Source organism: Juglans microcarpa x Juglans regia, chromosome 7D (genome assembly GCF_004785595.1).
Source record: "Juglans microcarpa x Juglans regia isolate MS1-56 chromosome 7D, Jm3101_v1.0, whole genome shotgun sequence".
NCBI classification, from domain to species: Eukaryota; Viridiplantae; Streptophyta; class Magnoliopsida; order Fagales; family Juglandaceae; genus Juglans; species Juglans microcarpa x Juglans regia.
In genome coordinates, this window is record NC_054606.1 from 23,811,308 (window position 1) to 23,838,127 (window position 26,820).

Below are 26,820 nucleotides of genomic sequence, written 5' to 3' on the forward strand. Positions count from 1 at the left end.
ACGTGAGAAGTGATTCAACAATAAAAATATTTTAAAAGAATAAGTTAATTTTATTTAATGTATTAAACATATTTTATAATAAAAATAATTTTATAATTTAACCTAACATATTAAATCATATAAATTTATGAATTTAATTCTACATAATCGACTAAAACATTTATCTTCCCACGTATTACAAATCGAAGTTTATTCCCTTTACTTTCCGGGAGACTTGTCAAATAAAAAACAGTAAAATTCCTAATATTCTTGTCTGAAAAGTGAAAAAAAAAAAACATAATATTCCCAGCCTTATTGAGATTTGGCTTTTATTATTATTAGGTGAGAAATGTTATTTATATTTTATAATCTTATACCATATATGTATAATTTATTTTTTTTATTTTTTAATTAAATATATATAATTATTTTTATTTAAATATATATAAATACACATCAATATATATATATATAAATAAAAAATAAAAATAAAAAATCGTGTAGAGAATTTTTCATTGCATGATACGTTTCATTTTCCTCTGAAATAGACGTTTTCGCTTTTGGCTGCTGGGGAACGGGTTTCCCAGTTCTCTCTCTCCCGACCCTTGACTCTCCTTTCCCCACCAGTTTTTTTTTTTTTGGTTTCCTCCGCTTAGCCGCCTCACTCTCTTTCCACGCCTAATCCCTCCCACAAAACCCTTAGCATAAACCCCTATCAACTCCCTTTTTCTCACACATTTTTATATCACTTTCCGGCGATAGTATCCCGAAAAATCCCCCCCAATGGCCGCACGCTTCTCCCTCCGCCTCAGATCCCACCTCCTCCGAACCACCACGAGCTCCACCACCCTTTTCATGTCCCCCATCAAACCCCCACCGTCCTTTTCCTCCAACGATCTTTCCCTCTCCAGCCTCCGCTTCCTCTCTACCGCCACCCGGCGCCACCCGACCCGTCCCAAGACAGTGGATATCGGTGCCCGGGCCCGGCAGCTACAGACCCGTCGCCTCTGGACCTACGCCCTCACCTTCAGCTGCGTCGCTGGCTTCGTCGTCATCGTCCTCAACAACTTCCAAGACCAGCTTGTCTTCTACGTCACTCCCACTGACGCGCTCCAGAAGTACGCCGAGAACCCTTCGAAGACCAAGTTTCGACTGGGCGGCTTGGTCCTTGAGGGAAGCGTAGTACATCCCGCCTCGTCGGCCGAGATGGAGTTCGTGATCACGGACTTGATCACCGACATTCTGGTCAAGTACCAGGGCTCACTCCCGGACCTGTTCCGAGAGGGCCATTCCGTGGTGGTTGAAGGGTTCGTGAAGCCATTCACGGAGGAGACTAAGAAGGAGATCTCGGCGAAGAGCGTTTCCGGGAAGGCGAGGAGCGGCGATTGCTATTTCTCCGCTACGGAGGTGTTGGCCAAGCATGACGAGAAGTATATGCCACAAGAGGTCGCGTCACAGATCGAGAAGAACAGGAAGAAGATCGCGGAGGCGGACCAGAAGGGATTGAAAGCATCGTAGTACAAGTAATGGGTATGATTCAGATTTCTATTTTTGTTTAATGATATGCAGCATTTTTGGGTTGGATATATAGGAATCAGGATATAGTTCGAAAAGGGGGTGTTATATAATTGGATTGCTGAGATATTGTTCGACTAATTTATAGCTGAGGGACTACTCACATGTGTTGAGAGATGGCTTTGATTATTAATGAAGGCTTTTGAGATTTCGATACTTCATTTGTTGTAGTGCTAAAAACTCATTGGCGATTGTTACAGCGTTTTGTCTTCAACGGAATAATGAATAAACTTTGATATGATGTAATAAATTTTCTGTCCGCAATACTGGGATGACATTGTTGTCTGATTTTCCTTTTGGGATATCTCTGAGATGATTCTTTTGATGTTGGCAAAACTTCATTTGTTGTAATGCCTTTTTTTTACAAGTACTTCATTAGTTGTAATGCTAAAAAACTCATTGGTGATCAGTACAGCGTTTTGTCTTCAAAGGAATGATGAATAAATTTTGATATGAAGGTGTAAATTTTCTGTCCACAATAACTGGATGACATTGTTGTGTGATTTTCTTTTGGGAAATCTCTGAGATGCTTCTGATGATGTTGGAAAAGTTGTAGTTAATGGGATTAAAATGCACCAAGCCTTACCAGCTAAATGGCTGGCCTGTTAGCATTTGCCTAAGTTAGACATTCAAAGGTAGCCGCACAACTCTGTTTAACTTTAGCGAGTAATCCCTTACAAGAGCTTTCCATAGTTGTAGTTCCACGAGGATGTTCTAAGATTTGCTAGAGGATATGACAGAAATGGATTGCAGGATTGCTGGCACAAAAATGTAGATGAGGATATGCTTTTGTGGCCATATAAACGTAACGGATTTTATCAGATAACTGAACTCTTGTAGTTCCCTAGTATGTGTTTTAATCTTTGCTAGAAGTGACAACTGATTGAAAAATGTAAATGTGGACCTCTATCTTGTACTTTTGTTGGCCTTGTTCGGTCTTTCAGATCATCAAACAGAATCCTTGATATGTGTCTTATAATTTGAAGTGTCGGGACATCTGTACATGCTCGTCCAACTGTTCAAATGCTTCTCGAATGCCCCTGATTCTACTCAATATGATTTATGACAATCATTCAGTGAATGTTCTTCATGCTCTTAAACCACCACAGGTTGGTTTTGATTACTTGTGGGAAATTGTCCCAATCTCCAAAGGCCTTCATGATCTTTAGTGACACCAACAATTTTCAAGTGTTCTCGAACTGGTTAGGTTTACATTATGTCCTTCCAAAATGAGACTTGTTTTAGCATTAGGCTGCACTCGAATTGAAATCTTCAAATACAATATAACTTGTGCTTGATGATTGATGAATGTTTTTTATTGTATTCATTCACTAAACCCATAACATGCGTTAGGCATGATCAATTTGTTTCGTGCATGTGTCTTGCAGAGCAAAATATATTGGATTTTACATTTTTTTTAATGTATAATGATAGGTGAATGACATAAAAAGGTGGGGAGGGGAAGATTCAAACTGATTTGCTACTCTCAATTTCTTAATCCGATCGAATTTACATTTTCAGCTTGAATTTTTAGACATTTAACATGATGGAGCAGTTAAATATTTCCAATTAAATTTCTCACGTCTTTGCTCTTATTTAATCTCATTGGAGTACATTTCCATATGTGCAACCTAATCTAGTACTGAAAAATACTACAAATAAAATTCCTAGGAAAGGGCTTGAACATTGTTAATTCAAGTTCTATTCAAACACAGTTATAAGTCATTTCCTGGGAAAAAAGTCTGAAAACTAAACAAGATTCTGGATATGATTTTCAATGCGAGTGCAATGTATAAGTCATGACTTCGGATTTATTCCTATCAAACTGTATATAGATGGTTCTTATCGACAAATAAAACTGACAGAAAAGCGCCACCAGGAAATTTATCTAACTAGGCAGCTTGGTACGTAATACAACTAGGCTATATTACATAGACTCTTTTCCGCTAACAGTTTTGCAAATATTCATTAGGGTCTGAGTCAACCAAATTGCTGTTTCTCTTGATGACACAGCTTCTTCACCAAAAGGTCTCAACACTCTTGCAAGTTCTTCAAACCTTTCTTGTTTTAGTAACTTTGAACAAATCTCTAGTAGTGACTCTAGACCTTCAGCTCTTTGCCTGATTGGAGGATCCCACTCAATTCTTGTCTCATCACCAGGCACCAAAGTCGGCATACTCGTTGAAGTGAAGTTGCTAGCAACTCCATTCGAGTTGGAAATATCCTCTTTCTGTGTCTTCTTACAAGAGACAAAACTATCTTCTCTTCCTTTGAATTCATTTTCACAACGATCTGCGATTTTACTTGCCAGTGATTCCCTTACTGTGGAAGAATGTGTTGGGATCATTATAGTTTGTGAACAGCATCTGGGCACCACACCACGCTCACATTTGTTATTTTTATTTGACTGGGATGCCATTTCACAACAGTTGCAATTTGCATACGTTGTTGCCATTATCTTGTGAAGTTTTTCACTAGCATTCCCAACCTTTGTGTTGGCTTCTCTGGCAACTTGCTGTTCCTTATGCGTTATCTGGGAGTCCTTAGAGGCAGATCCTTGCTTCCTATTTTCATGATAATCTGTTGACACATGCATCGAGGCAGTTTCTGAGTTGGCATTTCCAATTTGTTCAACAGAATTGGGGATAACTCTAAAACCCTTTTCTACTCTATATGTTGGCTCAGAATTGCACGTGGTATCAACCACATTTGTCTCTACTTTAATTCCAATAGAACCAGAGGTGTCAGTTTCACTTGCTGCTTGTTTAATGAATACATTTGGTTTTCCAACCCCAACGCTTTGCAACTCCCTTGATGACCTTGCCTTTCCATCTTTGGTGTCTTTTCCAACACTCAATTTGTTAGACAGTTGGTTTCCTTTTGGTCGAATCTTGTTGCTGTGTTCGGACTTTACGGGTAAGAAAACAGGAGATATACTGTGGCATTGAGCAAGGTATGGTTGTAAGTGGGGGTGCCTCAGCAGCTCTGCAGCCTATAGTGTGGAAAAGTGAAAGTTTCAGGACAAATCCATTACTTTGAGAAAGATAGGACATAGAGTTAGGTCATTTGTACTCACCGTTGGCCTGTTGTCTGGGCTCTTTCTTAGCATGCTCTTGATCATTTGTTTCCTGCATTCCATCTTACATTAGTTGTCAAATATTCATACTGAATATATATACTCGGTACTTGCTGCAAAATCACAACATTCACTTACAATGTAGAGGAATACACAACTGGTAGTGGGGACATGGATGAGCGGATTATTTTGTTAACAAGTCTAGCCATATCCTGTTTCATTAAGTCACCAATAATCCCATTCACTGGTTAGCCAGAAATTGAAATATAGTTCAATTTTCAACTCCATCACTTGAAAATATGGTTACCATAGGTAAAAACAACACTTACGGGAGCTCTAAATGGACGTTGATGTGCTGCTATTTCAAACATGCAGCAACCTGTGATATTAGGAAATGTTATTTCTGGGGTTGTAATATAAGTGGTTAGTTAGATGAGTAAAATGACACATCACCGGATATCTACAACCTAATGACCATATGTCCGACTTGTATCCGTAGGGTATATCAGCGAGAAGCTCTGGACACATGTAGATGGGAGTGCCCACAACCTACATTGCATATGAAGTACAATCAATAGTTTAATATGTATGAGCATTCAGATTTCACCAAGAACTTTTGAACATAGAAAATTACTTCATTGAAAAACCGCTCTAAAAGGGTAAGGCCCAAATCATTAGTGAATTCAGTAAGAGGTTCTGCTAGATATAGCTAAAAACACCACACCACTTAAAGAAGTTCTGCAATGTAGCGTCTTTCCACATTTGACAATTGCGCAAGGAGGATTTAAGCCTATTTTTCTAGGAAAGGAAAGCAACCAAGAACTCAATTTAAATGGCTGGCCTCCATTATGCAATATGTTTCCTGCTATTGTTGGCTCTTCAACTCAAAAACCAATCCTTTCAGCTATCCACCAGACCCAAGAAAGCCTTCATATGCTACTGAGCACATGAAAGAATAGAACAATCAAATATAAAGCGCCATCCAAAAAACAACGAATATACTTGTATGCTCAAGTGGTGCCTCAAAAGTGAGAGGCGCTGCAGTAAATTAAATGGTTTTAAATATTACTGGCGGTTATCCTTGATCTATATAGGTGTTGGTTCTAAGAGGAGTGAAAGGATAGCTCAAAGCCTCGATCCATCCAGGTTATGATCTCCTATCGGACAAAGTATATTCTTTTACAGCATATTTCCTCTTGTGATGCGGTAATTGTCAATGCAACCTGTACTTTAATATAGAAGATTGCAGCCAATGTACCAATGTCATTGGATCAAAGAGGCAATTCGACCATTACCGAGGAAGCAAGGTCTTCTTTGTTAAGCAATCTAGCAAGTCCGAAGTCACCTGCAAATATAATGTGAGATGAATATTTTTCGAATAAAATTGAAATCATATCCAGTATAGAGAAGATCTATGTATATGCCTTCTCACCAAGCCTGGCGTCATTGCTTTTTGTGAGGAATATGTTGGAGCACTGAAAACAGATGATGAAGTTATTTACTGCAGGAAGATATTCTGCTCTAAATAACTTATTAACTGATAGTAGCTAGAGGTACGTACCTTTAAATCCCTGTGAAGAACACGGTTGGAATGGAGGTAGTCCACAGCTAGCAATAGCTGGGTCAGCCATTTACAGAGCTTCTGGATAAAAAGTTGAAGATTTTGAGTGTCAAGTGCAAATTATCATACGTGCATCTGGGGACTTCCTTTTTCATGCAGTTATTTATGTTCCTTACCTCTTCTGGAAAAAATGTTCCTCTAGCTTTCCTTAGCATCTCAGCCCTGTATGATAAGCTTTGCTTTAGATTGTCAAGAGAAAGGATTTCAGGAAAGAAGGCAAGAGTAAAAGAAATGCTGGTATGGAAGGAAATTCCATGTCAAAGTTCTATCACCAATGAGGAATGATCCTCAACTTTCTTAGAATCCAGAAATTTAGATAGCTATATTCAAAGTTCTAAATGTTGCTGACTTACATATCTCCTCCCTCACAGTAACTAGTCACAATGCAGATAAAACATTCCTGTGATACAAAAATCATAAAAATCAGCATGACAATAACATTCATGGTGTGGTTTAGGTCCAGATTTTCCCTTTATACTGTTTCATTAGATTCCAGCAAATAACGCACAAATCTGCTTTCAAATTTTTGGTATAATATTATAGAAGTTGCAAATTGGTAATAGACTACCTTTTCCACCCATGCATCTTTGTACTCCACAATATAAGGGTTATTTAGCTTTGCAATCATATTCATCTGCAGCAGACCAAAGGTTAGTAGTTACTCGGATTCTCCTCTATCTGTTGCATGGAAATGCCAGATGGAAATGATTGAATCTCAACCCTACTTGAACAGGATCTCTTTTATCTGATCGATGGTGGTAGAGGCAGGTGAGCCTCTCCCCATCCTCAATAGTTTTCATGATGCAGGGTTATTCACATGCGTATTGGAGGTATAGCAAAACGTAGAAACACTTTTGCCATAAACTAAAATATAAACATTACATAAGTGTAAAAAACATGATAAAAAACTAAATATGGCACAAAGGGTACTATAAAGGATAACGCTTGAATTTTTCTGTTTGTCTAGACAAACGAATCTTCTTCAAAACATACCTAAAAATACCAATATAAAAGTAATGATAATGGTTATGACCTAAACGGAAGTTTAGACTGAAGTATAGAATTTATGTTAGATAGTAGAATAGCTTTCTGTGAGAGAGAGAGAGAGAGAGAGAGAGAGAGAGAGAGAGAGAGAGAGAGAGAAGGAGGAGGAGGAGGAGAAGAAGAAGAAGAAGAAGAAGAAGAAGATGGAAGAGACCAAAGCAAAACTACACAGGTGTTTATACAAAGTTTTTGCCAAACTTTCAGGCTTATTCATCAGCAAACAACTTGTCTGACATTTCTTATGCAGACAACTAAACGCAGCTTCTCCATATAATGTTTAATTTCTGAACTCTTTGAAGTTTTTTCAAGTTGTAACCGTGTAATATGAGAACTCTAATTTATTCCAAATAACTGTATTATAACCGAAAGGATTAACTGTATTTCCAATAACGGTCATTATTTTCATCACCTAGGAAACATGTTTTTTTTTAGTACAAATTGTTAACGAAAACCAAGGAACAGAAGTTTTGAAAGTAATATTCCTTACTTCTTTCTCTCCAATCTGTGTAGAACGAGAAATGCTGCTCCCGATGTTCCTCTCCCAATCTGTTCTATCACTTCGTAACCATCCATCTTGGACACTGTTTCCTTGTTATTCATCTCCATTAGCACCTTTAAAGCTCAAGAAAGTTGCAGAGCTCCATGCTATTTACATTGGCTACTCGATACCATGCACAACGAATAAATGTCTACAAGGCCACCATGTTATTAAATTGACTTTAATACCATTTCAGAGTTCCCAACTCCTTGCACGAAAAGAAGTCACGGTAAAAGTTGAGGGGTACAGCGATCGTAAAAGGGGTTATTCATGTAATAACCATGAAAATGATAGAACATTGTATTTCTATTAAAATATCAGACAGGTACTCTTTGAAAAGGTCACCTGGAAAAACATCTGCCAAAAGGATTCTTGATATTGTCCAAGCTCAAGAAAACTAGGATGGTTGGAACTTGGGAAGACATGGATCGAAGAAAAACAACCAAAAGTAAATGCGATTTAAAATCTGAATGGGAGAGAAGATTTAGAGACAAAGCAAAGGGGAAAAGAAAGAAAAGGGTCCAGTGGCAGGTATGGAAACCACTGTCTGAAATTTAAAGGCAAGGATCGGTTTCATTTTCAGATTTCTAGGATATCATTACTGCAATAGCTGATATGTCATTTTTATTTTTTGTTTTTTGGACTTTTCAACAACCAGAGATTTCTTTAGAATATATATATAATGTTGCTGGAAATTGACTAAAGTCCAGTCTGTGGGTAATGAATTATCTAGTACTGTTGCATTAATAATATTGGTAGCTTCTGAGGTGTAACATCATTGTTAGGAGCTAACAGTGTATTTGACATTTATAGCTTGTCATTAGAATTTAGTGCAACGATTTGATGGACATTAGCTCAAATTTTCATGGGTGTTCACATCCAAAACATGCCCAGAAATCTTGTGACTAGAAGAAGGTCGGTTGCAAGGGGTTAAAGGATCAATGAATTTGCTTGCTTCGAAGGAAGGGGACTGTTAGGAGCATGGTGAACTGCCTTCTCTTCTTTCTTTTTCTTCTCTACTTTCTTCGCAGGGACCATGGCAAGAGACTTCTTCTCACAAACCACGACAGCCACGATGCAACTGTGGGTTATATCAATTAGGTTACAGGCCTTTGATACATATTATCAAATAGTTGAAATACTATTGTGAGATAGTTTGAATCCTCAACTCCTCTTAACTCATCTCAAGTCATCATTACAATTTATTCAAATTCCAATATAAAATATAATAAACAATTCAATTTTTTTAAATTTCAAAATAATAATAATATTAAAAAATAATATTTTAACAATATTTTATTATCTTAACTCAATTCACTTCAACATCCAAACGCAGCCTAAGTATATTTTCTATGCATAAGTATTAAGTGATTCACATATAAGCAAAGGATAATAAATAATTTTTTACGCATTTAATGTACCATTCGAACATGTGTTACGTGTTGGATAATTAAAAGGATAATAAATAATATTTATATGTTTTCAAGGATTGAATCAATAAAAACTATGTCAAAATCAATTGAATCCCAAAGAATTAGTAACATTAATAAACTTATTTAGAGAATAATCGATGAAGAGAATAGGAAAGTTATTCAAGTATCTATTTTTCTAGGGAAAATGATATTTGGTCCAGTGAGTTTGCTCCCTCAAAATTAATTGTCCTTTCGGCATTTTTTTTATTTTTTATTTTTTCTTAATGATTAAGTAACTAACTCTTAGTTAAGTGGCGTATTTTTTTTTTTTATTTTAAAAAAATAAAAAAGTGCAATTTGTACTAATAATAAGTTTAAGAGGACAAATATATGGAGTTAAGTACCAACACCCTTTTTTCTAAAAGAGTGATCCTTTATGGGAATCTCATAAATACAACCGATCTGTTGGAGTAATGTTATAAGAATTGTCATGAAGTGGATTTTAGTAGTTAATTCTCCAAGCAATCGGGATACTTGGGTCGGGTAGTTTATTACTCAGACTATTTCTATGAGTAAATCTATTCATCATTCATTTCTTCCTCATAATTTTTTTATCATCTCATGATGTGATATTAGATGATAGGTTTACAAGTTAAATATAATAAATAATTTTTAATCATCTAATGCCATATCATGAAATGATGAGAGAATTATGAAAATTAGGATGATGAATAGCATTACTTATTTTATACTTCTTTCTTTAAACTTCTCCAAAAAAGTATTTTCCTTGCTGTTTAGAAACTTTAGTGTTTTGTTAGGATAATTTTTTATTTTATTTTATTTTATTTTTGTAAAGAAATGATATGTACAATTTTAGAATATGTAAATTCCGTCATCCTTATTCCTTACACTTTTTTAACAAATATGGTTAAATTTGGAACAAATATAAAAATAAAAATCATTTTTTAATGTTAGATTTTTAAAAAAAAATAAATGCGTAAAACTTACACATCTAAAAATTATATTTAGCATTCATTTTTTTATTAGTCAAGAAGGATAACTTAATTTTCTTTTTAATAAAATGATTATAATAAATTCTAGGCCCGTGCATATGACCCAGCAAACCGAGTTGCCCGAGTGACCCGACTTGACTTGAACTGGCATTTGCCGGTTGTTAAATGCTCGGTTCACCAACCCAATAAATGACGGGTTTGGATTTCAAGCGTTAAACCGATCAACTTTTTTACCTTCAGACTTCAGTTCTCTCAAAACCCTAGATTACAAACCAAACCCCCCAATTGCTTTCATCCCAAAATGGTGCTGGTGGGTCTCGTAATCTAGCGATGGCACGAAGCTGAAGAAATGCGATCTTGACATCATTTTTAATGGCTTCTATGGTGTAGTACACTCTCAATCCGAAAGCTTTCGCAAGATCTCAAAGTTACAAACCAAACCCCCCCCCCCCACCTAATTGCTTTCATCCAAAAATGGTTATAACTAAGCACGATCTGTAATGGGCATCACATAAATAATATTGTTAAATAACATTGAGTGGGTTCCTCTTCCCCTGCTTCAAGTAGAGAGAGTATGTGCCTCACAAGAGTTGCAGAGCACTGCAGCAATAAAAACCTTCAGGTTCAATGGAAGACTTGGACAACAAGTCTGAAGGAGGCAGTGAAAGAGCTAGAAACACGTCGGCCAATGACATGTCACCACGAGAGTATGATTGGTTCTTACCGATTGTAAACATGAGTTGGATCATGAAGAAGGCGCTGCTGGCGAACACAAAGATCTCAAAGGACGCCAATGAGATGGAGCAAGAGTGCGTTTGGTTGATTGATGAAATCAGAGTGGTTCTGAAAAATGAAAGACTTTTCTGGTTGGGAGAGAAATCTGGTTGGAATGCTTGGGGTTTGCAAATGAAGGTGAATGATCCAAAGCAGAAAAGAACGGGTTCAACCCGATTCAAAAGTTACGGGTCGGATTGGATCAGGTTGGTGGACTTTTCCTTCTGGATCGGGTCGAGTCGATCCCAAATCTAGCTTGGGCGGGTCATTGTGCAGGCCTAATAAATTCTCGTAATTGAAGAAGAATTCAACGTTTTCAGTCATTTGACAATGATCAACTGACCATCATGCCTGGCTAATCCTCCTATTTCCACTGGTCCGTCTTCCCCAAGCTCATCAGTCTTGGTGACTTTAACACGTCCCACTAGAGCTGGCAAAACTGTTATTAGCCCTTTCCGAAAGGGACAAATTGGGAATGTCAAGAAAACATGTGCAACCAATAATAACTCTCCACGTCTCCCCTAATCAGTATAGAGTGTTCGTTGGCAGAGAAGGAAAGAAAAGCCTTTTAAATACCAAAAAAAAAAAAAAAAAAGAGAGAACACAAAGACATAAAAATATAACTCATCTCTCTCTCTCTCTCTCTTTCTCTTCTTTGGCTTTGCTTTCTCTCTCCTTGGGGATCCCTAATCTTATTAGGGTTAGGGTTTATAATCTCTTCCTTCATTTTCTGTTTTGTGGTTTTTGGTTATCGATCTGTTTCTTTCTCTTTCTTCATTAAGTCGCTTATTTATTTGTTTTTTGTTCTATGTTTTGGCTGCAGAATTTGAATCCGATGCCACTATGAACTCAGAGATCGATCTTGAAGGTATCATTTCTGAGAGGTTCTTGTCCCCACTGGCGAGCAGGTTAGCTGTTTTGCATGAGTATCTATGTGTATATATGTATATTTGCTTCTATAGCTTCTTGGTATGCATATTTGGCAAAAGTTTATAAGGGATTATCATAGGATTTTAGTGTTAGATTCAACGATGCATGAGAACGTGGACTTGCTAAAACTTTGCAATGTTGTGGTTAAAGTTCGAGTTTTTTGTCGTATTACAAGGAAATACTTTCCGTTTGGAGACAAAACTTGAGATTTCCTCGTTTGTTTTCAAAACCATTATCATCTCATCTAATCATTTCGTAAATTTCCACACAAAATAAAATAAACAATTCAACTTTTTCACATCTCAAAACAAAATTAATATTAAAAAATATATTCTAACAATATTTTATTTAACTTTCAACTTTTATCTTAATTCATCTCATCTCATCTCATTTCATCTAAAAACAAAACAAGGCTATATTCATTTTTGGGAACATGAGAGAAACTCAAATATTTAGCCTTTCAGCTGTTGATGAAATTCTTTTTAGGTGTAATAGGAAGTAGTCCTTAACTGGCCCATTATTATTTATGAAGCATATTCCTTAAACTTAGCAGGACGTATATGTGTGTGCTGGATTTATAGTATTTTTTTTTTTTTTTTAGAATTGTGGGTAAAGGTAGTAATTTTCAAAAATAAAATTGATCGTGTGTAAAGCTAGTGTCTTTGTTACACTTCATTGCTGTGGATATAGCTTGTCTCTCGTTTAAAGTTGGAAAACCAGTGTTTCATTGGGAAAATTGTGACTTCTAAATGTAATGCATGGGCATATAACATCTTTTCACATATGTACATATAGAAAAAATCTATTCATGTATGTACTTGGTGCTGTTATACCATAACTAACTGGCTCGAACTAGTACAAACAATGGTATCTATAACAATAGGATTAGGTTTGGATGAAGTAATGGGGCTAATGGAGAAAGATAGGACTGTTGGCTTTGCCATTGATCACAACTCTGGATTCGACCTACTTTACTGTTTAACTGTGACCTTGCCATTCTACTGAGTGAGGGGGGAAGAGTTTTTTTTTGTTTGTTTTTTTTCCCCGGGGGGGGGGGGGGGGGGGGGTATCATGTTGAGATAAAGAATGACATAAGCAACCCTTGTTGATGATTATGGCTTTGGGGCTTCATGACATGTGAGTGTAAGGGCTTCAGATTGTGGGAGAATATTCGTAAGGTAAGGTTTAGAGTAAAGGTGGCTAATGTTGAAGAAATGTGGTTTCATAAGGTTTCACCGTGTCAACCCATCTCTCTTACCAAGCATGTGTCGATCTCCATGCCTCAAACTCGATATTTGTTATGAATGCCATTGTCTTTGCTCGCCAACAATCCTAACTCCAATCATTTGGCATTCTATTTGAACAATTGGTATCGAATAGTAAGAAAAAGTTGCCCAACCCAAAATATCCATGTCCTCTGCAATGCTGATATGATATGATACTCTATATCAATTCCGCTCGATCTCCACCATTTGGTCTTTGCCCTATCTCTATAACCCTAAATGAATCTTTGAATTGTCTCACAATTTCTTTGTAAGTATTGTCTCACAAGTTTTGATTTGTAATAGTTTCACATTTCTTCATCTCAAGTGTATGAGCTTTAGTTCAATGGTACTTCATACCTGTGAGAATGGTGTAGGCGTTATGATTGTGGGTTACCCATTATGTGTCTTACCAATTAAAGTAACAAAGAAAAAATTATTGGTCTTGATCTTATTCCACTTGGATATGTTATGTCTCACAAGTTTTGATTTGTAATAGTTTCACATTTCTTCATCTCAAGTGTATGAGCTTTAGTTCAATGGTACTTCATACCTGTGAGAATGGTGTAGGCGTTATGATTGTGGGTTCCAAAACCCATTATGTGTCTTACCAATTAAAGCAACGAAGAAAAAATTATTGGTCTTGATCTTATTCCACTTGGATATGCTATTAGACATTTGTTGTTTGTAGAAATTTGCTTGTTTACACAAAAACACAAGGTTTTTCTTGGTAACTAGCATTAAAGGTCATTCTCCTAGGCTGAAATAGATGGGTGCTTTATTTTTTGGGCTGAGTAAAATGTATGAGAGTTTATAAAAATGAAAGCTTTTTATCCAGATAAATTGTCGAAACTTGCACTTAAATTCGTGTTTTTACTTCTTTCCTCATAAGAATAGAGATATTTGTTTATTTATTTTTCATTAAATACCGATATTTACAAATCGTCCGTCCATCTTAGGATTAAGGTAGTATTTTGTTTTAACCTAATGTGGATCTAGATGTAAATGCTTTATTTTTGTGGTTATGTTGCAAATGTGTGTTTGCGTAGGATGTAGTTTCATTTTATTAGTCTTTTCTGTGTTTTTAGATTTTCTAGCATTCTTTGTTGTAGGAGAATTGAAAAGATGGATCATGATGAGACAGAATGCCAAGCTCCTCCTGAAGGTCCTATTTTGTGTGTTAACAATTGTGGCTTCTTTGGTAGCACAACTACCATGAATATGTGTTCCAAGTGCCACAAGGATATGTTGTTTAAACAGGAGTAGACTAAGCTTGCTGCATCTTCCTTTGGAAGTATTGTGAATGGATCATCAAGCAGCAATGGAAACAAATTGGTTATTGCAATTGTGGATGTGGAAGTCAACTTAGTGGAGCCAAAGACCATCTCTGTGCAGCCATCCTTCAGTTTCGGCTCAGGGGAGAGTAGTGAGGCAAAGCCATCCTCCTTAAGTTTTGGCCCAGAGGAGAAATATTGAGGCAAAGCCAAAGGAGAGACCAAAATGTTGTAGCAACTGCAACAAGCAGGTTAGTTTAACGGGGTTCAATTGTTGGTGTGTTGACCTTTTCTGTGCAGTACATCGCTATTCTGACAAACAGTGCTGCCCCTTTGACTATCGCACTGCTGCACGTGATGCTATAGCTAAAGCCAACCCCGTTGTCAAGGCAGAGAAACTTGATAAAATTTGAATTTGACGGGGTGGAGTTCCATGTGTTGAATTGGACCTCAGTTTCATCTATGAGATGCTTCCTGAGTTTCCTGCATATCTTAGTGGTGTCCTTTTATATTGTTATATTTGCTGGGAGGCAAGGCATTAGGACATCTCTCCTCTTTCAAGAACTCTGTACTAGGGTGTTGTGAGAAGTTGTATGTTGGCTACAGTGTCTAAAGTCCTTAAAACAAGTTTGTTGAGTGAGATGAGATGGAAATTTTGTTAATAATAGTAAGATAGTTTGTGAATAGTAGTGAGATAATTTGAGTTAATATTTTATGGGGTTTTGGGAAATATGAGAGAAAAAGTTGAATAAAAAATCAATTCTGCTACAGGTACCCGGCTTGGGTACCTTTTGAGGACCCGGCTGACATGGCCAATATTAAAAAAAAAAAAAAAAAAAAAAAAAAGCTGGAAGTATTCGTTGTTTAGTACCCAAGAACACCAACACCTCCATTCCTCTCCACTTTTCGTTCTTTATCTTTTCCTACAATCACTCAGTAGCCAAATGAGAATATCAAAACCCATAACTACTATTGACAAATTGGCTACTAAAAATCAAATATTTCCTTCATGAAAATCAAAGAAACATTGAAATCCTTGAAGACCGATCATGAATGAGATAGTCCCAAAACCTAATTTCATCTTCATCCGAAGCAAAATCCCTCGAAGTCGAAGCCCATCATAGCCCATCCAAACACAGACCTCCCAGACATTAGAATTTGCTCATCACGGCCAAACCCAACAAACCCTTTTGACTTCAAAGTGAAATCCCACCTTCCGTAAAAGATTAGAAAATCCCAAACAAATACCCACTAAACAAAATCAATAAAAAGAACTCGTCTTCATATTTCGTCTTCGTGGTCGTCTGTGGGGAAGCTTGCTTCCAAAGCCGAATCTGTGGGTATACGAAAGAGAGTGTTGCGTTTCAGATGAGAAGATGAAGATGAGAAGTAGATGAGAAGAATAAGAGATGTATCCGAATTTGAACGAAACGCCCCGTTTTATTTTTACACGTGGATAGACGTGTATGCGGATGGTTCCCAACCCCGGGTGCGAGTAGAGTTTTTCATAAAAAATATTATAAAGTTAAAGTATTGTTAGAATATAGTTTTGTAATATTATTTCTGTTTGGTAATTTAGAAAAGTTGAATTGTTTTTTATATTTTATTTGAAAGTTTGGGAAAGTTACAATAATTAGTTTGAAAATATTTGTGTTGTGTTTGAGAAGGAGATGAGATGAAATGAAAATTTTGAGATGAATTTTTTTCCAAACAAGATAGATCTATGCTGGTTTGGTGGACATTGCAATGATTAGCTTTGTAAGTTGTCTAATCTGTTTCTTATTGCATCTTCCTAGTAGTGTATGTAATGGTTTGTGCAATTCTCCGATGACTTGGGACATCCCAAAACATTTCTGCAACGACATCGTAAATTATCGTTATGACTTTCATGGTATTATCCTAGTTATGAATCTCACTGAATAGCTTAATGGTGCGTGATATAATTGTATTGAACGTCTGAATCTTGGAGCTCCTTCCTTTGAAAATTATTTAAATTTTCCATGGTAATGGATATATATTGTTTCTGGAGGCACTGAATTCCATAGCAGTTGTAGAGAATTGCATCGTTATTATTTCTGTCAACAAAAAAATTACATACGTCGCAATTCACAGCAAATGTTCTTGTAGGAAGATTTCACTTTTGGTCATGGCATGGATACGGAAGCAGTTCTTAATTTTTAGTTAAAACCAGCGGTTGTGTTTTTCTATCTTGGGAGGTTGGACGACAACTAAACTAAAATGCAATGACATACGAGTCCTGGTACATCCATGGGAAGAATTACGACTGTAGTTTTTAAGTTAAGGTGCCGTTTGAATAATGAGTTGAGATGAAAGTTGAATAAAATATTATTATAATATTATTTTTTTTAATATTATTATTGTTTTAAGATTTGAAAAAGTTAAATTATTTATTATATTTTATGTAGAAATTTAGATATAATGATGAGATAAGATGAAACACTTATTATATCCAAATGGGGTCGTCAACCGTAAAAATAGTTGCATAGCAAAGTGGAACAAATTGATTCTGAGTCAAGCTTGGTCAATTTAGGGTGTGTTTGGATGTTGAAGTGAGTTGAGTTGAGTTGAGTTGAGTTGAGTTGTGATGATAAAATATTATTAGAATATTATTTTTTAATATTATTATTATTTTGAAATTTGAAAATGTAACACCCCGTATTTCAGTGTATTTTTACTGAAGGATTATTTTTGATTGTTCAAAAATTTATCCTCTTATTTTAAAATTGGTTGAATTTTTAGTAAGTTTATTTCTATGATTTTAATTTGGTGAAAATTAATTTTATGTGCTTTCTAAATATTTATTTATTGTTATGCATTTAAATTGCTTTTAATATTTAAATTAATTACTGTGGGATTTAATTATTTCAATTTGACTTTACCATTACGTTTAAATTATTTTATTTAACTTGTGGTTTTAAAATCGTCTCCGTTGGATCTTTTTTGTGACCCAAGTTATGAGGATTGGACCTCATTTCTTTTCCTCCATTTTTTCTTTCCTTCCTTTTTCTTTTCTTCTTTTCTTTTTTCCTTATTTCCTCTCCTCTCCCGCGCGACCTCTCTCTCTCCTCTCCTCCGCCCGTTTCCTTCGTCTCCTCCCAGCGCCGCCGTCGCGCCGCCGTGCGCGACACCGCCCAGCCGACCAGCTGCCCCTCCCTCCGGCGACCTCACCTCCCAAACCTCAGCCCCTACCTCGCCGCCGGTAGCCCACACGCCCCCCACGAAGTCGCGGGCCACCTTCACGCCAGCGCCGCCGTGAGCCGGCGGTGGCCCTCACCGCCCAGCCCATTAGCCTCCCCAGCCGCCGGCGACCTCACCCCACCAATCTCACCTCCATCCGTGCCGCCGTTAACCACCAGTAGCTCTTCGAAGCCGGGGCACTCCTTCCGCCGTTGCGCCGCCGTCGCACCACCATTGGCCACCATCTTCCTACCACTTCATCCCCGACCTCTTGGCAACCCATTGGACCCAACCCCACCTCCGATCCGTCACCGGTGAAGCTCCACCAACTACATTTCCGAATTGGGCATTTTGGTCTTCTACCGCCCATTCCGCCGCCACCCACGGCAAACCACCGCCACCATTGGCTTCACCGACCTCCCTAGGCCCTACCCTATCAATCTTGGGTCTTCGTTTGTCCTCGTTGAAAAGTTGGTAATTGTGACCCACGGCCACAGTGTATTTTACACTGTGGTGTTGCTCAGAAATCACCACTTGCAACTTCGAGATCCTCCGGAAATTATTATATTGCACTGTAAGTATTTTCCTTAAAGAACTTTCGTGATTTAAATATATTTTTGCACTAACGCATATTATCTGTGAATTGGGTTGTTTTGCCGGACTGAGTCCGAGGAGTTTCGGGGGTCGGATGGATTGTGGACGGAGTTGTGTTTGTTTGCATTGTGGTTGTTGGTTGTTGGTTATGACTTGTTCACGTACATCGCATATTGCATGCATGATCATGTTTATAAAGAAAACTGGGTTTTCGCATGATTGCATACATGTTCATGTATTTATTGGATTTGGATTTTCATGTGAGTAAAAGGAAAAGAGACTGTAGGGATGGTGGTAAGCAGGGATGGTGGTAGAGTCCCGCCTGTGATTCCCGCCTACAGTGCTCTGTTAAGTATTTATTGTGTGTAAAGGAACTGTAGGGATGGTGGTAAGCAGGGATGGTGGTAGAGTCCCGCCTGTGATTCCCGCCTACGGTGCACGCGTTAGGGATGGTGGTAAGCAGGGATGGTGGTTGTGTCCCGCCTGTGATTCCCGCCTACGGTGCACGCGGTAGGGATGGTGGTAAGCAGGGACGGTGGTAGAGTCCCGCCTGCGATTCCCGCCTACAGTGTCCGATAATTGGATTGTTTGTGTGAATCATTTTATGGGAAAATGTGTTACGGATATTTTGGGCCAAAATGGGATTTTTGGCGTGTGTTGGAAATAATCATTTTTCTGGGAAAAAATGGTATTTTATGGTTAACTGTATTTTGCTATATTGTTGGTTGCATTAATGTATTTTTATCCCGAGAGTTGTTTGGTTTATACTTACCTGTGGTACCATTTTATGGTATCGCAGATTTTGATGCAGATGATGATGGCGAGCCTTAGCTTGGCTCCGTTGGAGGAGTGATCTGGGATTGCTCCTGTTTAGTGAGTTATGTGTTTTTATCAGTTTATGTATTCACCTTTTGTATTATATTTGGGATGACTGTATAATTTTTTTAAAGATAAATTGTTTTAAATATTTGTATTTAAATTCTGGTACTTAGTTGACTATCCGCTGCGTTATTATATTTGTACACTGTTGCATGTACACACACTGGCACTTCGTTGGGATGTGTGACCGTGTTGTCACCATCCTGGCGTCTCGATCCCTGTGTATTTATATAAGGGGGATTGGGGGCGCCACAGAAAAAGTTGAATTGTTTATTATATTTTGTATTGGAATTTGAAAAAGTTGTAATGATGAGTTGAGGTGAGTTTGGTAACCAAACGAAACCTTAATAAACAAATTGAATCGAGTTTGAATCTTGTTGAGTTGATCTCAAATGACTTGTCTGTGTTGTTTTATTTACATACCCAATTCAGGTCCAAGCTATCACTAATGCTACTGGACAGTGCTCTGGCGCAGCATCCTACGACAATTTCACAGCAACCTTACTGTATATGAAGTCTATTTTACCTCATTGTAACAGTACCTTTAAGAGACAAATACCATGATTTACAAATTTCATGTAAAAATGTGGATCTACTTTAAAAAAATGTAAAAAAAAATTATTATTTATTAGTATAACTCACTTTTTTACAAATGGCGGACGTGTTATTTAGACATATACTTAGCATTACTCGATAAGATTTAAGAAATTTCAGCTGGCATAAAATCCTTTAATCATTAGGATTTAAAGAATAAAGATGTTAATTTTAATCACATCCACATGTTTCTCACTTCTTAAGAGATAAAGTTAAGAAGAGGATTTTAGCTTCGAGGTTCGGAACTTCGGATTTGGATTAGAGAGCAATCTGTGCAGATTCAGCTTCAAGATATCTACAGATCCTCTCCATAACCTCTCTACCCGTAGCACTATACTTCACAAACTTCTCTGCAGATCGTTGCTCTGCCTTCTCCGCAATTGATGCCAGTGCTGGTAATGGCTTTATATGAATATTAGTCTCCTGCCTGCAAGTTGTCCATATTTTTGGATTATCTGGGTGGGGTTCATATTGGATCTTTTCCTCCACTTCAATGAACTTCTGAAGACTGACATTTCGGGAAGTGAGTTGCATCGACCGCGATTTGGCATCGACGATTGTTGTTTCAATACAGTGACAGACATCCTGACCGACAATTTTGCGTATGAACCATGGTCCAGGAAAATGGGCAGTGACTGCACGAGCGGTGTAAAGCTTCTTAGATATAGGGTCAACCTTACAGCTTAACGTGTCAACTTCAAGGATATGGGTCAATATGTGCCTGTTCTCATGGTCAGTAAACTTGCGATAAGATGCAGAAGTTACCCGCTCCCATGGGTGCTTGTAAATGTACTCTTGTGCGTATGCTTTGACCATCACGTTTTTTATTTTGGCTTCAACCTGATAAAGAAACGCCACATTAGATTACAACTGGAAGATGAATACCACATGTTCAGGCATAGCCTGGTTTCTAGAAAGTGATACACACAAATTGGATCATCACAATTGTACACGACATAAGATTACTGCACTAGTCATTCCAATCACAAACCTCAACAAAATGTGGGAAATAATACACTTCACAACCTCCAACTAGTAGGTGTTTTACGCTTTGTACCCCAAACTACCAAAACTGATGCATTGCTCCTTCCAAGTACCAAAACTGCAAAATACCCTTGTAGTATGGATGAAAAATAGGTGACAAGGTACGATCTTGTAGTATGGATGAAAAATAGGTGACAAGGTACGATCTTGATTGTCAGATCTTAACTTATGGTGCACATTGAAATTTCTTTGATAATTTGATGGTGCAATGAGTCAGCTTTGGATACAAAGTGTAAAGCATGGAATGGTTGGACAGTGAAAGTGTATTTTTCTCAAAAAATGTCTGTTGCTTCTTAGCCAAAAGGGGCTGCCATGATATTAAAAGTGCCTTGAGCATAGTTTTCTCCACCTTATTCCGTTGTACTGAATAGCCTACAAGAAAGATGCTAATCTGCTAGAAAAGCTGTACACATTCCAACCTAGTTTGTCTTTTTCAATCATTGCAGACCCACAAGACAAAGAAACTGACATTCGAAACCTCCCCCAGCACCTCCAAGAAAAGTAAAATGGCCAAATTTCTAAAAAACAGCAACCAGTTGGAAGGCAATCCGAATCTAATATAATCTTCACACGAACATGAAGTCCCACCGATGCATCAGATAAAGAGACATGGAAGTTGTTAAAAGCTCTCTAAAACAGGAATTAAGTCATGCAGGATCCTGGAACCCGTCATTTATCTTTGGTCTTTACCAAATTACAACAAACTTTTATCTTATAAATCATTCCTACTCATTGTTGCCCTTACAAATTACTCAAAACCAACCAATAAACCCCATCCAATCCAACGAAAAAGCAAAAATGGCAACACTTTGAAACCTCCAACGGTTTTAAAGATACCTAAAGATCCCTTTTTGTCGTGTTCTTTCTTACTGCAAAAGAAGGTGAAGTATGGACTAGGATCAATTTCATTGCAGGTTGTTAATGCGACAATACCTTCTGAGTTATTTGCATGATGATTTCCACATTATGTTCAAAGACTAAGACCAAACACAAGTATAGTTCAACGACAGAAGACCAGAAAATATAGTAAATTGAAAGAAAAGAACAAAAAACCAAAGCAGAGGAGGAATGAAAGAAATGTATATACGAAAGGAGCATACCTCAAGAATTGCCTGCTGTTACGAAGAGTGAATGGCAGTCCAGGAGGAAGATCTCAGAGAGAGACAAGGCCAGAGGAAAAGTAGAGAGAATAAGCAAGAATATGCCAAAGGCATGTCTCCTTTCAGGCAAAATATAATTGAAGAATATCCCAAAATTCGAATATATTATATTGCATGAAGGGATTTTTTTTGTTTTTCCTTTTGTTGGCGAGAACCCGTTCTCTATACGACGAAATTACCTCAAGGACTCCGCATTCCTTCCTAACGTATAGAAGAAGGTGAATTCAGCAAAAAGACAAAAGAAAGCAGTATGGAAGAAGATGAATAACGCTAGAGCTGCAGGATATGCGAACCCGTGTGCAATGGAATACTACGGTTCATTTGGAGTAGAAAAGGAGAAAACGTTGACTCAACAAAATTATATAAAAATAAATTTATGACATGGCTTGATGCAATTTCAATGTATTGTATCACGTTAAGTTTCTAATTTATTTTTATAAAATTTTTATGAAAATTAATTTATATAATAATAAGATGTATAAATCCAGCGTATTCATTTTTAAAAAAATGAATAAATTTAAAATTTACTTTACAAATTTTATTTTTTAATAGTAGATAAGCCTCACTCAGTTTTTTTTTATAGACCTGACACTTCTTCAAAAAGGGACTATCATTGACTTCGACATCTTTTGTTAGAAACATAAATACCAGGTGAATCTGTTCCAATGACACCCTCCAAAGCTTTGGTCTTTCCTTTCCTTTTTCTTTTTGAAAAAATTGCGAATCACGTCATAATTCCCATTAATTAATGTATTTTCACGTCCAAAGTAGCATGCTTCAAGATTAAAAAGTGGTCTGCTTAGTCAAGCTGTTAATGCTGTAGGGGAAACATTGCAACGGTTGATAACGAAGCAACCACACAGCCTTGTTTCTTATCCAATAATTCATCAATTCTTTCAAGAAGAACAGCTTCCAGTTGAGTCATGAGCTGTAAGTAGGTATTATACAGCTCCTGGCTAATCTTTCAGTAGGAAATGGCATGATCATTTCCTGGATTATGGGGTCAGATTAATCAATCATATACTTATCTCTACAGTATAAAGCATCAGATAGCCCAAACCTCCAAAGCAAATGGAAAACGCAGGAGAACAAAATGTCCCAAAGTTACATATCAGTTGATACACATTCAGCCAATCCGGAAATTCAAGGCTGAGCCTCTATGGTGTTACACTTTCACATTCTTCTGTTACTTTATACTTCAAAAGAGCTTACAAATCTTCGACCTACTACTATAAATGACCAAGATTGAATTGAAGCAGCTGAATTAGAGGGAAATCCCCCTAGATTCAGCTTCAAGATACTTACAGATCCTCTCCATAACTTCTCTACCCTTAGCACTGTTCTGCACAAATTTTTCAGCACAACGTTGCTCTATCTTTTCTGCCATTGATGTCAGTGCTGACAATGGCTTAATCTGAATGCTAGTCTCTTGCTGACAGATAGTCCACCCATCTGGATTATCTGGGTGAGGAACATACTGAATCTTCTCTACCACTTCTACAAACTTCCGGAGACTGATATTGCGCGTATTGAGTTGCATCGACCGTGATTGGGCATCCACAACTGTTGATTCAACGCAATGGCAGATATCCTGGCCGATGATTTTGCGAATGAACCATGGTCCTGGGGCATGGATAGTGATTGCTCGAGTGGTGTAAAGCTTCCCAGATTGAGAGTCAAGCTTTCTGTTCAATGTGTCAACTTCAAGTATGTGCGATAATGTACGCTTATTCTCAGGGTCAGCAAACTTGCGCCAAGATGCAGAAGTCACCCGCTCCCACGGGTGCTTGTAAACATACTCCTGAGAATATGCTTTAACCATTATGTTTTTCTGTCACTCTTCACCCAGAGAAGGAAACAAAAAGTTAGTTCACTAATGAAGGCATAGCTGCAAATCTTTGGGTTAAGTTGACTTGTGGTTGAACAAAAGCGCATACCAAAACATATTCATCAAAGAAAAGGGACTCCATGATCTTAGGGAAACTCTTTTCCCCCTCTTTTGTGTCTATTTCATAAACCTACAAGCCCAGAGGCCGACACATATGGTTCTCTACTTTCAAATCTTTTAGTGCCCATGAAGATAATTAAAAAAATAAAAAATAAAAATAAAAAAAATAAAAATAAAAAAGGGGAAAAAAAAAGCTTAAAAGAAGAAGCAAGCAAAAGAACACAGAAACTTGTCAAATCAGATGCATTTAAAGAACACAGAACGCCTCATAGCTTTACAGTTTATCAAACCAGAGGCATAAAAACAATTGAGTATACCTTTGATCAATATCAATTACCCTATCCCTATCAATGACATCTCAGGAAGAATTTTGTAAGATCTGGATTTAGTATGAGATAGTGGTGAATGAGATGCATATTGTTTATGAGGAAGAAGTTCTTTTTTGATAAGTAAGATAAAATTTTATTGATTGAAAAGTAGGTGTAGCACAAATACACAGGAAGTATACACAAAGTACACCTTGCAACAACTAGGTGCTATAAATGGATACAAGCAAATTATGAAAACTAGTCCTGTTACAATCAATGCAGGAAAGTGCATTGAAGAAGAGTATTTTAAGCTCGTGCAAAGAACACTATGATTGATTGTAACAGGGCTCCAATTGTAATAATTCTAAGGAGTTCTGATTGTAACCTTAATCCAACATTTTGGAGTATAAGTCCACATGTGACTTGAGTTTTCCTTAAATCGTTACAGATGGTATCAAATCTGGGTTAGGGCTTGACTCATGTCACGTATAACAGAATTATTTGACAAGGACATCATATATTTTTTTTATTGGCACTAGGTGTCCGAGAACAGCGTCCCGACTAATCCCAGGGGTGCACAGGCGACAAGGACATCATATATTTAAGAGGGTAAATTATAATACCTCATATTTAGTATGAGATGGTGATAAATGGGATCCTATATTACTTGAGAGAGAGAAGTTCTTGTGATTTACAACGATTCCAAAGGATTCCATTTGTAGCATTGACTAATCTTTTTAGAGTATAAGTCCATATGTGACTAGGCCCATTAGGGCTTACATTGGTCTATTCATTACAAAGTCACTTTCATAAATTGAAATATCCAAATTAGACACAGAAAAAAGTAGCCATCATTCTAAACACAAACTTCAATAAATTTTCAATCAACAACTACGTTCTCGTAGTGAGCCATCGCCCCTGCTCATCATTATGATAGTATTATGATTTATTCTTTTTTTTCCAGCTGAAAAATGCAACACTATTTGGGCTGGATAATAAAAACTAAATATATTTACTTTCCCTCTTATGCTGATTAAAATTTTTCTAAAAGCCAAAAAAAAAAAAAAAACACTAGAAAGGAGATGACAAATCTGATCATTGTAGTCACTGCAAAATCATTCAACTCTATGCTCGATCACATTGCATATGGAAGCCGACAAGAAATCTATTACTTCGTGCGAAAGCTAATCAAAACTTAGTTATAGCTGATTCTTCTTTATTGGTTTGGGTAGGATAGTTCTTCTTTTTTTAACAGCACAACTCAGTACCTCAGAAAAAATAAATGGAAAATAATAAAAAGTACAAAATTCAAACCCAATACGGACCCAAGACAAATATTAGAAACGCATCACTTAACTATTCGTTCGTATTGAAATGAATTTATTAAAGCAAGCACCTTGTTTCAAAAGCGCTTCTAACTTGTACTTTGCTCTTACAGAAACCCCAACAAACACTAAATAACCTACCCAATAACCAATCAAAGAAGAAAATACTGTAATTAAATAGCATTAAGACCATTTTTCTTCGATTTTCTTTGACTAAACTACTTGTTAAAACAGAGAAGAGAAATGGACGAATTATTCTGGTCAAAACGGAAGCTTTTATTTAGAGCAGATAATTATAGATCCGAGAGGGAGTACCTTGGAGAGTTTAGTGGTTTCAGCTGTCGCAGTCTCGCAGACGAAGGAATGAAATGTCCTCCCCCGAGGATTGATCGCAGGGAAACAGAGATGATGGATTTATAGATCTCTGGTTGTCCAAAACATACAACCATGGGCTTAGCTAATGTATATATAGGCCCAGATGTTGGGCCACCGCCAGCTCATGTAGCCCATCATGTGTACAAATTATAAGCCTTTCTTGGGATATTTGGCTTGAGGCCCAGATATGCTATATTTTTTTGCAAGTGTCATCTGCCTAAAAGTGAGATATTCTCTTCATTTTGCTCATGTAGATATCCTTTATCTGATCAAATTTGACTTGGTTGGTTGATTGAGTCCCTAGAGTTTTCGCTCTTGTTAACCCCGACTTCAATGAATACCTTAACTCCATAGATAAACTGCAAGCCATCATGCGCACTAAATTTGCTCCAAAATGATCAATAAATGTAGTAAGTATAACTCACTTCATGTGTCTATCTCTCTCTCGCTCACTTCAAACACGAAGATTTGAGTAAGAACTTGAGGAGATATTTTTCATAATTGTGGTGAGTCAAATAGACATATATATAGATTTGAGTCCCAATTATGAACACCGAAACTTTCATGCAAACCTTAGTTTGGTCCCCTCAAAATTTTTAAAATTTGACGAAAATTAGGTTTTAGAATGTGTTTTTATAAAGTAAACTATATAAAAATTAGTATTTAGCCCCTCCAAAATTATTTTTTCTCAACTTAGCCCCCCTCTCCTTAAAGTAATAGAATATTCTATATGAATTGCGTTCCTTAAAAATGTACAAGATTTTAAACAAAAATGAAGGATATCACACGTACAGTATATAGTAAAATGCCATTGGTTTCAAATTTCAAGATCATTTCAGCCTTTTCTACACTCAATACTTGATTCGGCGGGGAAAATAGATATAAGGCCCTCAAAAT

At 37.0% G+C, this 26,820-nt stretch overlaps 4 protein-coding genes and 1 pseudogene across 11 annotated transcripts; 2 read left to right on the top strand and 3 right to left on the bottom strand.

The window, feature by feature from the left end:
- Positions 1–530: 530 nt before the first annotated feature.
- On the top strand, positions 531–24,393 carry LOC121239885 (cytochrome c-type biogenesis protein CcmE homolog, mitochondrial). The gene is made up of 2 exons (XM_041137245.1): positions 531–1,662; positions 24,351–24,393. Exon 1 carries the CDS (start codon positions 763–765, stop codon positions 1,495–1,497), a length of 735 nt encoding a protein of 244 aa, XP_040993179.1. The 5' UTR covers positions 531–762; the 3' UTR covers positions 1,498–1,662; positions 24,351–24,393.
- Positions 3,344–8,367, bottom strand: LOC121239884 (serine/threonine-protein kinase Nek6-like). Of its 5 annotated transcripts, none has more exons than XM_041137244.1 (13): positions 7,783–8,367; positions 7,194–7,244; positions 6,820–6,893; positions 6,605–6,651; positions 6,368–6,413; positions 6,192–6,269; positions 6,063–6,105; positions 5,926–5,975; positions 5,098–5,179; positions 4,960–5,009; positions 4,769–4,842; positions 4,631–4,682; positions 3,344–4,546 (listed from the first exon to the last, which is right to left on the bottom strand). In XM_041137244.1, the coding sequence occupies exons 3-13, from the start codon at positions 6,883–6,885 to the stop codon at positions 3,482–3,484; spliced, it is 1,653 nt and encodes a 550-aa protein (XP_040993178.1). In that variant the 5' UTR covers positions 6,886–6,893; positions 7,194–7,244; positions 7,783–8,367; the 3' UTR covers positions 3,344–3,481. The 5 variants fall into 5 exon arrangements, with proteins under 5 accessions (XP_040993178.1, XP_040993177.1, XP_040993175.1 ...); XM_041137243.1 differs by having other exon boundaries at positions 6,192–6,272; positions 7,783–8,366; XM_041137241.1 differs by lacking the exons at positions 6,605–6,651; positions 6,820–6,893; positions 7,194–7,244 and having other exon boundaries at positions 6,192–6,272; positions 7,783–7,953; positions 8,179–8,367.
- Positions 11,608–15,184, top strand: LOC121239886 (annotated as a pseudogene).
- LOC121239889 (PRELI domain containing protein 3B-like) lies at positions 19,885–21,959 on the bottom strand. Of its 3 annotated transcripts, none has more exons than XM_041137248.1 (3): positions 21,908–21,959; positions 20,790–20,877; positions 19,885–20,603 (listed from the first exon to the last, which is right to left on the bottom strand). In XM_041137248.1, the coding sequence occupies exon 3, from the start codon at positions 20,577–20,579 to the stop codon at positions 20,022–20,024; it is 558 nt and encodes a 185-aa protein (XP_040993182.1). In that variant the 5' UTR covers positions 20,580–20,603; positions 20,790–20,877; positions 21,908–21,959; the 3' UTR covers positions 19,885–20,021. The 3 variants fall into 3 exon arrangements, with proteins under 3 accessions (XP_040993182.1, XP_040993184.1, XP_040993185.1); XM_041137250.1 differs by having other exon boundaries at positions 20,790–20,865; positions 21,908–21,925; XM_041137251.1 differs by lacking the exon at positions 20,790–20,877 and having other exon boundaries at positions 21,908–21,931.
- On the bottom strand, positions 23,053–25,987 carry LOC121239888 (protein slowmo homolog). Of its 2 annotated transcripts, XM_041137247.1 has the most exons (3): positions 25,864–25,969; positions 25,293–25,330; positions 23,053–23,806 (listed from the first exon to the last, which is right to left on the bottom strand). In XM_041137247.1, the coding sequence occupies exon 3, from the start codon at positions 23,787–23,789 to the stop codon at positions 23,232–23,234; it is 558 nt and encodes a 185-aa protein (XP_040993181.1). In that variant the 5' UTR covers positions 23,790–23,806; positions 25,293–25,330; positions 25,864–25,969; the 3' UTR covers positions 23,053–23,231. The 2 variants fall into 2 exon arrangements, with proteins under 2 accessions (XP_040993181.1, XP_040993180.1); XM_041137246.1 differs by lacking the exon at positions 25,293–25,330 and having other exon boundaries at positions 25,864–25,987.
- Positions 25,988–26,820: the final 833 nt, after the last annotated feature.

What these genes read in the sequence shown, in the direction of transcription:
- LOC121239885 (XM_041137245.1), top strand. Translation starts at nt 763, where the DNA reads ATGGCCGCACGCTTCTCCCTCCGCCTCAGATCCCACCTCCTCCGAACC.
- LOC121239884 (XM_041137241.1), bottom strand. Translation starts at nt 7,901, where the DNA reads ATGGAGATGAATAACAAGGAAACAGTGTCCAAGATGGATGGTTACGAA. An exon ending in GTCGGACATATGGTCATTAG is followed by an intron (nt 5,010 to 5,097) that starts GTTGTAGATATC and finishes CTAATATCACAG; the next exon opens with GTTGCTGCATGTTTGAAATA. An exon ending in AACGTCCATTTAGAGCTCCC is followed by an intron (nt 4,843 to 4,959) that starts GTAAGTGTTGTT and finishes TTAATGAAACAG; the next exon opens with GATATGGCTAGACTTGTTAA.
- LOC121239889 (XM_041137248.1), bottom strand. Translation starts at nt 20,579, where the DNA reads ATGGTCAAAGCATACGCACAAGAGTACATTTACAAGCACCCATGGGAG.
- LOC121239888 (XM_041137246.1), bottom strand. Translation starts at nt 23,789, where the DNA reads ATGGTTAAAGCATATTCTCAGGAGTATGTTTACAAGCACCCGTGGGAG.